At 54.1% G+C, this 12,638-nt stretch overlaps 1 protein-coding gene across 1 annotated transcript in view; it reads left to right on the forward strand.

The window, feature by feature from the left end:
• WSCD1 (WSC domain containing 1) overlaps positions 1 to 12,638 on the forward strand; it is a 42,776-nt gene that overhangs the window by 20,838 nt on the left and 9,300 nt on the right. The window contains exon 5 of the mRNA XM_033847524.2: positions 613 to 734. Coding sequence (XP_033703415.1) covers positions 613 to 734 — 122 coding nt within the window. The remainder of the gene's footprint in view (positions 1 to 612; positions 735 to 12,638) is intronic.

The raw sequence follows: 12,638 nt of genomic DNA on the forward strand, positions 1-12,638 counted from the left end.
CTGAACTTCCCCACCAGAAGGTCTGTAGAACAACTTGGCAGCCTGTGTACCACAGGCTTGAGGAGTATTCCTAGAATTTGGCGGGAGTTCAAGACCAGAGAAAGCAAAGTAGTGGTGTGACTCGACGGCACAGCAAGAGGGAGTGTGGCAGGATTTCAGGTTTCCAAGTCGACTTTTCTTTTCGCGCGTGCGTGGGTAGGACAGAGTTTTCCAGAGTGTCAATCTCTTGGGTCACCCAGTGCAGAATCTAGTACGGAATGGGTGCACGATCCCGATTTGTGGAAGGAAGGAAGGGAAGGAGGAGGAGAGGACGCACACTGTCCCCCGAGGGCTGGCAGGAGAAGCAAGACATGAGTGCAGAAGCTTCAGCAAATGGTCCCTTGTCGGTGACCCCGGCGACCCAGGCTAACGAAGGTTCTGGTGCCTGGTTTCTCTCAGGAGCTTGGCTTGACCACAGCCTCTACGGGCAGTTTGCCCTCTCTGATTGGAAATCTGCCTTTCCTGAGTGTTTTTCCACCTGTTTTGGCCTCTGAAGCCACTGTTTTCCTCTGTGACAGGCACCGAGAATGGTGGGCACCATTTCTCACCGGAACCCCATTTCCTTCCCCGCAGGAAGGACCGTCACGTACCGGGGCTGCTTCCGACTGCTGGAGAACGTCACCCACGCCTTCCCCGACTCCCTGGTACAGGCCAACGTGACCGTGGAGACGTGTTCAGGATTTTGTTCCCAGAAAGTAAGAGCAATTGTGATCTCACAGCCCTGTCCTTTAACCGTCCAGCCTGAGTGGTGGTCTCGGGGAGGGGCAGGTGCCCGTGCGGGGCTGCGGCTGTCCGTCCTCGGAGCCTGGGTGGGGGCTGAGGAGGGAGGTCCCGGAGGGCGGGCGATGATGTAGCAGAGTCGCCGAGGATGCCGGCAGGAAGCCCGCTAACGAGGTGATCCGGGGCTGGGTGGGGAATTGTCAGAGAAGGTTGTAAAGCTGAAAGAATCGTGCCTTTCCCGACGTGAGCTCTTGGCACAAGTGTCAGATGTTAAGTTGACTTGGTTTGGAAACAGGAAGATGCTGGCTTGGGACTTGGGGAGTGCAGATTTTCTGTTATTTGCGCTGACGGCGTTGGGCCACGAATCTGACTTCCGGGGGCTGTAGTCACTCATGTACCTTTGGTTCAGCCTGGGCTGAGGACTGGAGTGTGGCTCTGTGCAGGGGCTGGGCTGGGCACCAAAGCCCACTGTCCCTGCATTGCATGCCAGCTCCAGGGTGGGAAATGTTGATCAAGGCCACGTGGGGCTTGCACAAAGCAGGACCGGGGACGGGGTGTGAAGCGAGGCTGGCGGGACCGGCGGGCCGCCCAAAGGGCTTTGAGAGCTGGGGCTGGAGACCCGTGGTCTCCAGATTGGGCTGGAGGCCGTGGCCCTGGAAATAGCCCCAGGTGGCAGGAGGCTGGGAGTTGGGGCTGCTCCGATGTGCTGGGGTTCAGTAGCCTTGACGGGACTGTGATACGTGGCCGTGTAACAGAGTAGGGCTAGGAGAGAGGAGGGCCTTGGCAACGATGATGGTCTTTACCAACAGAAGCTAACAGGTACTGATCGTTTATTCCAGGTTCTGTTCCAACTTTGCACGTGTTAACCCATTGAATCCTCCTGACAACCGTAGGTGCTCTGATTAACTGCATTTTGCAGGTGAGGAAACAGAGAGCTCGGGCATCCTGCCCGAGGTCACAGGGCCAGGAAGGGGGAGATCCAGGATTTGAACTCCGCCTAGCTCCGTAGCCTGCTGGTTGTTAGAAGGGTATAGGGCGTGGGCCTCAGCCAAAGCACATGTAGTTGGACACAAAGAAGCACTCCCTGCAGGGGGCCCCGACCCACAGGGAGCTGCCGCGCTCTCAGCCCTATTGAGATGCTTCCCTTGGAGGTGGGGGGAGACAAAGCCTTTTTCCTACTCGCTTCCCTCTTGCACAGTCGCGGCCTTTGAAGTGGCTCTCTGACAACTCTGGCATTTCCAAAGCCACTGCCAAGGATGTCTTAGGCATCAGGGCTCATGAGACACAATTCTGGGAGCCGAAAAGACTGTTTGTTGATTCACAGACATCTGGCCTGGGGACCCCTTCCGCCCCTCTCCCCCTGGTGGGATCAGAGCCAGTAGAGATGGCAGGGACACCTGCTCGCCCAGCAGGGGAGCAAGCCGCCCTCTCTGGGCTTCCTTCACACCTGCAGTTCAGAGCGGCTCCCTGGAGGGCCGCGCACTGGAATCAGAGGAACTCAGCTGATCTGGGCCTGCTGAAGGCCAGCCTCCCGGTCAGCAGACATAGAGGCGTCTTCCTGTGTGCCAGGCGTTGGGTTGCAGCCTTCCCACCGGTGGTCGGCTCACGGCTCTCAGTGCTCCGTGAGCGGGGATAGTCTGACCCCTGCTTGCTGCGGAGCTAGTGCAGGTTTGCAGGAGTGAGAGCTCTCACACGCAGGCACAGAGCGACGGGGCTTTACATCCCACTCTCGACACCATGCCCCGTGCTTTTCACGCTGCTGCCGCCTCTCGGTGTGATATCGGCGGGGGAAGGGGACAGGCGAGTTAGCCGGAGGAGACAGGAGACAGGAAAAGAAACAAGAGGAAAGGGAGCGGGCAGCATCACGGCTCTGCCTCTTTGATGTTTTAAATTATTTTCAATAGATAACATGCTCACGTGGAACACAGTAAAAAGACACCAAAGGGGTCGAGGGGAAAGTCTTCCTCTCACCCCTGTGTGTCGTCCACTCAGTGTCCTTCCTTGGACGCAGCTGACGGACCTGACCTCGGCCAGCCACTCTTGGAGAGATTCTATGAATATTCAAGTGGTTGTTCCTTTACAGAGTCACGATGCCTTTACAAACCCCACAGATGGTAACGAGCCACACACACTGCTCTGCCCCACGATCCCCTCCTCTCTCTTAGACATTGCTCCACATTGGCACAGAAAGCGCTTTCCCACTCCTTTATTCAATTACATGGATGTCCTATAACTTATCTAACCAACGCCCCGCTATTAAGCATTTAGGTTGTTTCCAGTCTTTTGCTTTTACAAACAAGGCTCTGATGACTATCCTTGTAGGTGGGTCGTTTTGTGTCGGTGGTGGACCTGCCAGATGAAATTCTTAGGAGGTGCCAGGCCAAAGGCTGTCTGTCCTTGTCCTGTGGGTAAACGTTGCCATGCTGCCCTCGGCAAAGGTTGTGTTCATTTTATGCCCCACCAGCTCTGCATGAGAGGGAAGCAAGGCATCCTTGTGCCTCTTCTTTTGGAGAAGATAACTTCAAAGCAGCATCCCAGGTAGACGGCCCGGTATTCTGGGGATGCCTCCCCTGGGGCAGCCCACAGGGGCCCAGAGAATTCTGCCTTGTGGTTACAGACACAGAACTTGAAGATTTTAAACTCTTCAGCTCCCATTTCCAGCCATTCTTCATGTTTACTGACAGAAATCCAGGTCGCTGCAATCTCACGTTGCAACGTGCGCCAAAAGATACCCGAGGGTTGTCGATCGCTTATGCCGTTTTGCACCTTTGCCTTTTGTACGTCTCCCCTCGAGATGCGTTTCAAGGGCTGGTTACTTGCTTGGCTCTGGGCAGCGATGCTGCGAATTGTTGAGGTCAGGACAAGGATGAAAGGGCGTCCAGGGTTCTCAGAAATGGCCTTTGCCCTACAGGCGTCAGAATCTGTGCTGACAGCTTGGCTCATATCCTGGCCTCCCCTGTATTGTCAGATGGGGCAGGGACAGTGGCTGTTTCCTTGAATCCCATTGTTTCGATCCACGGAACGTTGCAGCTGTGAGGATCAGAGTCACCATTTCCAGCTTTCAAGTTGAAAGCAGGTCTTGGCAGGACATACCTGTGGGACAGGGGCCAAACACATACACTGACACTTATGGGGGGGATGCCAGCTGCCCCAGGAGATAGAGCTCACCCCTGAAGAAGGGCTAAGACAGGAACTGGGTGATTCTGACCTACAGCAGAGGAAGGTCAGTGCCTGCTGGGGATGAAGGAGGCTTCAGTAGGAGGGCTGCAGCTTTTTGGAAGGGTTAGAGCTGGAGGGTGTGGGGCGGCGTCAGCGGGCAGGGGAGGGGCGTGAGGAGTGCATTATAAAACCAGGCAGTGGCTGGGCAGGGGTGAGGTAGTGGGAAGGCAGCCAGCCCGCCCAGAGCGCAGGGCTCCACGGTGCCATGTGAAAGGTAGGACGGGGACAGGCTGCAATGCCCGCCTCCAAGTCCAGATGTTTTTCGGTGGGTAGGAGGGAGCTACTGATGGTGTGGCAGGGAGGGGGCGGTGTGACTGGTGTGGGGCTTCGTAGCTGTGGGTAGGATGCTCCGGGGTGAGGGGTGTTCTCTGTGGATCCCTTTGGGAGACAGCAGTCCTCGGGGCCACCCCCAGAGATGCCTTGGCGAAACTGTGGCTGAAGTCCACCTGTGACCCGGCTCTGGAATTAGGGATTCCCGGTAGGGCGAGGATGAGGCCCCAGATGTCATGCTTGTAAGTAAGACCACCATCTGCCTGACGGAGTGAGCCGCCGGTTCCCAGAAGGTCCGTTCCTCGCTTCTCCCTCCTTCTGCTCTGCGGTTGTCGGTATGACTTGTACTCAGGCCTTCTGATGCTCCCTGTCGGCTCTCAGGTTCTCAGTGGGAGCTAGGCGGGGACCCTGACCCCACTCTAGGGCAGGGCTGCTCATCCTTGCAGCTGCTGACATTTCGAGCTGGATAACTGTTCGGGGATCTGTCTGTACATTGTAGGATGTTTAGCAGCGTCCCTGGCCTCTACCCACTACCTACCACTTAGCTGTGACAACCCAGACTGTCTCCAGACACAGCCAGGGGTCCCCTGCAGGGGACCCACTGTCCCAGAGGGCCACCTGGCACGTGTTGGCTCAGCCGTACCAGGCCCGGTTCACGTTCCCCACGCATCTGAATCCTGGTGATCGATTGTCTTCTACAACTCTTTAGGGAGGATGAAGAAGCAAATTCCGCCTCCAGCGTTGAGGTCTGGTGGATGCAGGATCAGTTGGAAGTTCAGCTGACCCAGGCCTGCAGGGGCCAGGGATCTATTTGCAGGAAGGGTCTTCCCTCTCCTCTCCTGGACGTTGAGGGTGAATGAGAGAGGTGAATTTGGAGATTTCTGGCTGTACTTTCCTGACCGACGTGCCAAGCACTTCCTCTCCGGAAAGGCGGGTGGCACGGAGGCTGCAGAGACGTCCCAGTGGCAGCTTCATCTCATTCTAATTTGGCTGCAGGACAAGCTCGGATGTCCCACGATGTGGGAACGGTTACATTATGCCACGGCCATACAGCGGACTATGATACAGCCACGGAAAATGTTTTCAGTGACTTTTATGATGGAAAGTGCTCACAGCAGACTGTTAAATGGGGCGGAGCTAAACCTGAGGGTGGGGACAACAGGCTTAATTAGGGCTGGCTGGGCAGAGGGGCCGGGAGCGGCAGATGCCAGAGGTGGGGCACGCAAGCAGGAGAAGACGGGGAGCCTTCTTGGTGCCGTGCCCCGATTTCGAGTACCACCTGAGATTTATTTGTGGCTCCCGATAAAAATCTCTACCGTTTTTTTGCTAGTTCGTTACAACGGATGTGGGGAGCTCCCAGAGTGTAGTTTGACGGGGAAAGAACATTGGGGGCCACGTCCGCATCTTAATGATCTGACTCTCTGCCAGCAAGGGCGACTTGACCTGTGTAATGTGTTTTTAAACACAGTAAAATGATCTTGTCTAATTTTCTGCGATCGTGCTGGTGATGGAAGAAAACCTGCTCATTCTCTGGCCTCTAGATGTTATCACCTCCTTCATTTGAACAGAAGGTGAAAATGATCTTAGATGTTTGCACTGCTGCCCATTCGGATGCGGGGTCGTTAATTTTGAAGCCCCGTATTGCTGTTCGAGTAGATAGGCGTTCGTGGGAGTGTGCCATTCCTGCGGTGGGACTGATGGGCGAAATCTGGTACCGTCAGCAATTCGCTTACTAACGTGTGAAGCTTCTGCTATTACACCTTGTGATCTGAGGTTTGCTCTCCCAGCGACTGCTAGTGGTCCTACTGAGAAAGGCATCGCAGGGAGAGAGGTGTTATCCTTTCTGCCTGCCCTCTTTTAGCCTCTTTGGGGTGTATACGTTCTTCATACAGAATAGTTATCACCTGGATGTTTTCCCTTCGACATTTCTTCTGAGGTTTTTCCTTTGTCCGTTTAAAGGAGGCGCTAACCCAGCTGCCTGTGCGCATTAACGCGGAGCCGGCTTGTTCTCTGCTGGGTGGTGGCTCTGGCCACGTCCCCTTGCATCCCGATAGATGCAGTCCATCCTGCGTGGGTCTGGGGTTTGTGAATTACTACCTCTGTCTGCTGTCTGGGGCTCCAGTCTGCGGAGAGCCATCGCCCAAGGGGACATCCCCTAGGGGCCCCTGGAGACACTCTGACATTTAGCTCAAAGTTATCCTGAGGCAGCACCTTCGAGGCTGGACACGTGGAAGAGGGCTGGTGCGTTAGCTCTTCCTGTGGAGAAGAGTGAATGCAGAGAGATGGCCTAATGCCCCCACCCCATACCTTTGGCCTCCTCCGGACTCGGACCAGCCAACTTGCTGAGGGTCTACTCTCTGAAAGGCCCCGTAATAGTATAGTTTGAACTGCACTTGTCCACTTATGTGTGGATTTTTTTTCAATAAATTCGTACCGCAGTATACATCATCAGCCATTGGTTGAATCCATGAACACGGAACCGCAGCCTTGAGGATCCACGGATTTGGGTATCTGTGCCAGGTCCTGGAACCCATCCCCTGCAGATACCAAGAGATGGGAGTATTTCATTGCATCCTAAAATCCCCCTGACAGCTGGAGAAATCAAGACTCAAGCCATCTAAATTTAAATTCACACCAGAGCCCTTAATCATTAAGCTATGCCCCTTTTACAGATGATAAAACCAAGGCTCACAGCTGCCCGGTAGCTTGTCGACAGTCACACAAATGAGATTCAAAGCCCGGGATTCCTGACGACAGGCCTCAGTCTGGGTCCACCTCCCGTAGCTGCCCGTCCAAACCACACAGCCCCACACCTGCAGTGAGATCAGAGGGAAACATGCTCTCAGTTACAGGATCAGCGGACGGCTTTGCATTCAAACTGACATTCGCCGGAAAGCAAGAGTCGGTCCTTTCATCCCCGTCCCCACATCCCCCTTCGTGGGCCTCTCCTCTCCTTTCTGTGTCTTGAATGTTCCCCAGTTCTGCCTCTGGAGGCAAGAAACTGGTCAGAGGCAACCTCCATGCCGGTTCCTGAATTTCGTCACAAACCCACCGCATTCACGTTTTTGCCTCCCAGGGGCTGAGTGCGGTGTGTGGCAAAGCCCCGGACGGGGAGTCCGGAAGGCTGGCTTCTGCTCCCACACACCCTGAGGTCGTGGGCTGCTTGCCGCCGGCCTCCAAGCCTCAGCTTCGCCTTCTGAAACCAGAAGTTCTCATCTCGGAAGTTTTGGTAATTCTGTGTAATCCTGGAGATCCTGAGAAAGGTGCCCAAGGAGGAGCGAGGATGGAGAAGAGGAGACCCCAGTGGGGGTACTTGTTGAGGCCCCGCTCCTTGCCTGTTGCAACGTCCGCTCCTTGACCCCTTGGCCACTGCCAAGCCTTGGCGTGTGGATCCCCGCCACCCAGAGAGCCCAGCCTGGCTCCAGGCTGAATGCCCAGACACACTGCAGACCCAGTCCCCGCCTGAGCCCCCATCCTGGACACCCAGGCTCAGGCTGTAGAGAAAGTACTGGGATCAGGGTGTGCACCCACCCTGCCCTCGGAACCCCTCATCTGTCCGAAGCAGTATCACCTCTGTGTTCCTGTTCTGCCTAGTCTTGGTTCATTGTCTCCTCTTCTCTCTCTCTGTGCTTTCGCTCTTGCTTTTGTTCTCTCTCTCTCTCTCTCTCTCTCTCTCCCTCTCTCCCTGCAGCTTGACGTGGAGGTGCCGGGGAGCAGCAAGGTTGGCAGAGAGATAAGATTCATCAATATTTAATTTTTAAGGAAATCATGTCTTAGAAATCCCCAAGGGGCTGAAAATCGTTCTGTGTTTTCAGAATCCAATGATGTTGCTGAAGAGGTTATGTTGTAAATAAAACCACATTACTGTCTGCAGCTCTCCCGTTGCTCTGCAAGCACCCGGGAACGTGACAGTTTAATCCACTCAGGGAAGCAAAAAGGTTCGGGTCACTGGTGGGGGCAGCCTGGCCCCACAGCCCTGGGATACAGGATCGTGAGGCACCGACATCAGCCATTACCTCCGGGGAGGGAGACAGACCCCGCCTGCCCTGAGCAGACTTTTTTTTTTTTAAACCGTGTTGGTGAAATGTTCTTGTCCGGACAGGAATCTCAGGGTGGCGGAGTCCCCTGGGGCTCCTGTTGTCAGGGAGGGTTTGCTCAGATGGAGCTGGCTTTGTTCTCTTTCCTCGTGGCACAAGTGACCAACAGAAGGCTCACGTCCGAGTCTGTTGCCAACCACTCTGGGGGGAGTTGGGATCTGGAGAGGACATCCATTTGTTCGTTGGTTCATCCATCCAACATCCATTAGCATCCACCACGTTCTAGACTTCGTTCTAGGTACTGAGAATGCAGCAAGGCACCCCAGACACACACAAATCCCGGCTTATATCCTTGTGGGCAAAGGCAGATAGTAACCAGGTAAGATATATAGTATGTTGAACGGTGACAAGCACCGTGGAGAAAAATGAAGCAGGAACCTTACATATGTACCCGTCGGAAATGAAGACGTGTATCCACTGAAAGTCTTGCCCAAGGATGTGCGTAGCAGCATTATTCGTAACAGGTAAAAACTGAAAACAGCCCAGGGATCCGCCAAGTGAAGGAGTCCACAGCTTGTTATGTCCACGCACGGAACGATACTCAGCGATGAAAAGTAACGGTCCACTGCCAGACAGAACAACATGGGTGGACTTCACAAATATTTTCAGAAAGAAACCAGGCTCACAAAAATATGTGCTGAGTGATTCTATGTATAGACCATTCTAGAATAGACAAAACTCATCTGTGATGATGGAAGTCAGACTAGGGGTTGCTTTGGGGGAGGGGGGTATGACTGGGAAGGGGCCGAGGAAACGGGTGGGGGGGAAATGCTGTGTATCCTGCTAGGCGTTCATCAAAACAGACTGGGTGGTACATTCAGGGTCAGAGTGTCCCATCGAGGTAAGTTATGCCACTGAAACAAAAGTAGAAAACACAGCAAGGGATTGGGTGTATCGGTGATAGCAGGAGGGATGTTGCAACTCGAAATGGGGTGGCCAGGAAGGCCTCAAAGAAGAGGTCTTGCAGAAGGTGAGGGAGAAAACCATGAGGGTATCTGGGGGGCTTCCCTGGTGGCACAGTGGTTAAGAATCCACCTGCCGATGCAGGGGACACGGGTTCGAGCCCTGGTCTGGGAAGATCCCACATGCTGCGGAGCAACTAAGCCCGTGCGCCACAACTGCTGAGCCTGCGCTCTAGAGCCCACGAGCCACAACTATGGAGCCCGTGTGCCTAGAGCCCGTGCTCCGCAACAAGAGAAGACACTGCAATGAGAAGCCCACACTCCGCAACGAAGAGTAGCCCCCGCTCGCCGCAACTAGAGAAAGCCCGCCTGCAGCAACGAAGACCCAGTGCAGCCAAAAAAAAAATTAATTAATTAAATTAATTAAAAAAAAGAAAGCCGTGAGGGTATCTGGGAAAGGACATTCCAGGCAGAGGGCACAGCAAGTGCAAAGGCCCTGAGGTGGGAGCGAGACTGCAGTGGCCAAGGACTGGTAAGAAAGCTAGTGTTAGTTTGCTCGGCCTGTCATAACAAATTCCCACAGACTGCTGGGTGGCTTCAACAATAGAAATTTATTTTCTCTCAGTTATGGAGGCTAGAAGTCCAAGATCAAAGTGTTGGCACGGTTGGTTTCTTCTGAGGCCTGTCTCTCTGGCTTGACAATGGCCTCCTCCTCCGTCTCTGTGTGTCTGGGTCCTAATCTTTTCTCATAACGACACCAGTCAGATTCGATGGGGGCCCATCCTAATGGCCCCAGTTTAACCTAATTGCCTCTTTAAAGACCCTGTCTCCAAATACAGTCATATTCTGAAGTGCTGGGGGTTAAGGCATCAACATATGAATTTTAGGGGACACAATTCAGCCCGTAACAGCCAGCGTGGATAGAAGTGTGGGAGACACAGACGCAGACAGCTGCGTGCTCTCTGCTGCCGCCGTGGTACCCAGGCTGCTTGTTCCCTCTGCTCGCTGTGATGAAGGTATTGAGCTGGGACGAGACGGGATGAGGGCTTTTCGGGAGAGGATGGATAGCAGTGGGAGAGGCCAGAGGTTGCAGTTCTTGTGATGGCTTTTCACTAACTCACATCAGCAGGAGAACTTGCTTCCAGAAAGCCAACAACATTCTCATTGAGGGTCAGGACACAGATTGGCTTTCTGTTGAGAAATGACATGGGGGCCCCAGGGTGGGTGGAGTCTAGCCAGAGGTACTGATGGGGTTTGTCCAGCCTTTTGTCCCCTCACTCCAAGCCCAGCGGCCCCAGCTGCCTGTGCTGGACATCACCGCAGCTCTGACAGTGACGGCAGCTGTGGCTGAGTGGGTCCTGGTTCCAGGGTTAGGGCCCCATTGTGGCCACTGAGCCCTCAAAGCAATTCTTTTCTTTTTTTAATGTATTTTTTAAAATGTATTTTTTGGCTGCATTGGGTCTTCGTTGCTGTGCACAGGCTTTCTCTAGTTGCAGTGAGCAGGGGCTACTCTTCGTTGCGGTGCACGGGCTTCTCATTGCGGTGGCTTCTCTTGTTGCAGTGCACAGGCTCTAGGCACGCAGGCTTCAGTAGTTGTGGCTCGCAGGCTCTAGAGCGCAGGCTCAGTAGTTGTGGCGCATGGGCTTGGTTGCTCCGCGGCATGTGGGATCTTCCCGGACCAGGGATCAAACCCGTGTCCCCTGCATTGGCAGGCAGATTCTTAACCACTGAACCACCAGGGAAATCCCAGCGATTCTTTTCTTTATGTGTCTGATCGAGATTAAGGATCACAAGTGCTGCTTGGGGGAGGGACTTCCAAGCTTTGCTTGATCCTGAGCTTTTGGGGCCTTGGAGGGGGAGCCAAAAAGAGGAATTTTAGGAACCAAACTCTCAGGTACTCTGCGTGTCAGGAGGGTGGTCTGGGGCCCGCCTCTAGTACAATTAAAGGTCTTAAGAGTTAAGAGTAAGGGAGCCCTTACTATGTGCTGGGTCCTTTTCATGCATCATCCTCCCTTCACTCTCCCAGCACTCTATGGTGTGAATATTATTGCCCCCAGATGACAGATGAGACAGCCAGGACTTGGGGGACAGGTAGTGATTGGTCCAAGGTCATACAGATATTCAACCGTGGCCCCGGGATTCGAGTCCAGGTCTGTTGGATTGTAAACCTGGTGCTTTTTCTCCTACCGGGTGCTTCCTCCCTGGTGCCTCTGGACATGAGCCCATGGACACCCAGAATGACTGCCTACTGCTAGCCCCCTGTCCTGGGAGAAATTTGCAACTCAAGCCTCATCCAGGAAAGGCATGGGGGTAAATGTCCTAGTCTCACTGGCCCTCACGGTGGATCAGAGGGAGAGAAATGAGATCCTCCGACTCTTCCAGGCAGGACAACTCAAGGAATATGTCCATTTTACAGATGGAGAAACTAAGGCTCCAAAAGGGGAGGTGATTTGCTTATGGTCCCATAAAATGTTTAAGGGCATTTCTAATGCCAAAGCGAGCACTGAGCTCTGGAAGCAGATTTTGTGTGTGTGTGTGTGTAGGGGTGTGTAGTGTAAGAATAGTGAAAGCATCCTCTCCTGTCCCCACATGGCAGCTCAGCCCTGAGAGAGGGACATGGGGCTGGCAGAGGCAAAGCTGCCCCTGAGCCTTGATGAAGGAGGAGGGGGATGGGGAGAGGCCTTCGTGGGGGCTGTGAGGCCTCTGGGAGAGCATCCCACCTACGCTTAGGAGAACAGCCCTCCACTGGCGGCAGCCTCCCCTCCTACCTCCTAAGGGACCACCCGGCCCCAGGCTCTGCATCACCCTCCCCCGGCTGGGACACCATCCACTGTCTTTTCTGAGTGCCAAGATCCTGGGCTCGCCAAGCCACGCTCAGAAGACACTATTGATTTTCCTTTATTTATTTATTTATGAGATTTTTTTTTTGCTGTGGGCAAAAAATAAAAAGGTTTGTTCAGCGTTTCCCTTAGCGAGAAGTTTTCTCTGCCCACTGCTTCCCTCGCCCCCAAGCACACACCCGATGGACTCCTCTCCTCTCTCTGTGCTCCAGGGGGCCTTCATCTCCTGTTTGCAAGATGCAGGGAGAGGCAGAGTGGAAATGGGGCTGAGTGTCCTACCTGGTGCCTGGCACATAGTAGGTGCTCAAGTAAAATGTTTGGGAGAGGTGAGTGGAGGAATTGCCCACCAGGGAAAGGAGGCCGAGGATGGCCTGCTCCTCTGTGAAGAAAGCACCTACTGTGTGCTGGGCCCAGCGCTGGGCAATTTGGACCTTTCTCATCTAGTTTTCATAACCGATGTGCAAGGTGGGTTTTATTCCTTTTGTTCAATGGTGACATTCAGAAAGGTTCAAGGTTACCCAGGCTGTGAACGTGAATTCACATTCAGGCCT

The sequence above is a fragment of the Tursiops truncatus genome, chromosome 20, assembly GCF_011762595.2.
Source record: "Tursiops truncatus isolate mTurTru1 chromosome 20, mTurTru1.mat.Y, whole genome shotgun sequence".
Taxonomy (NCBI): domain Eukaryota; kingdom Metazoa; phylum Chordata; class Mammalia; order Artiodactyla; family Delphinidae; genus Tursiops; species Tursiops truncatus.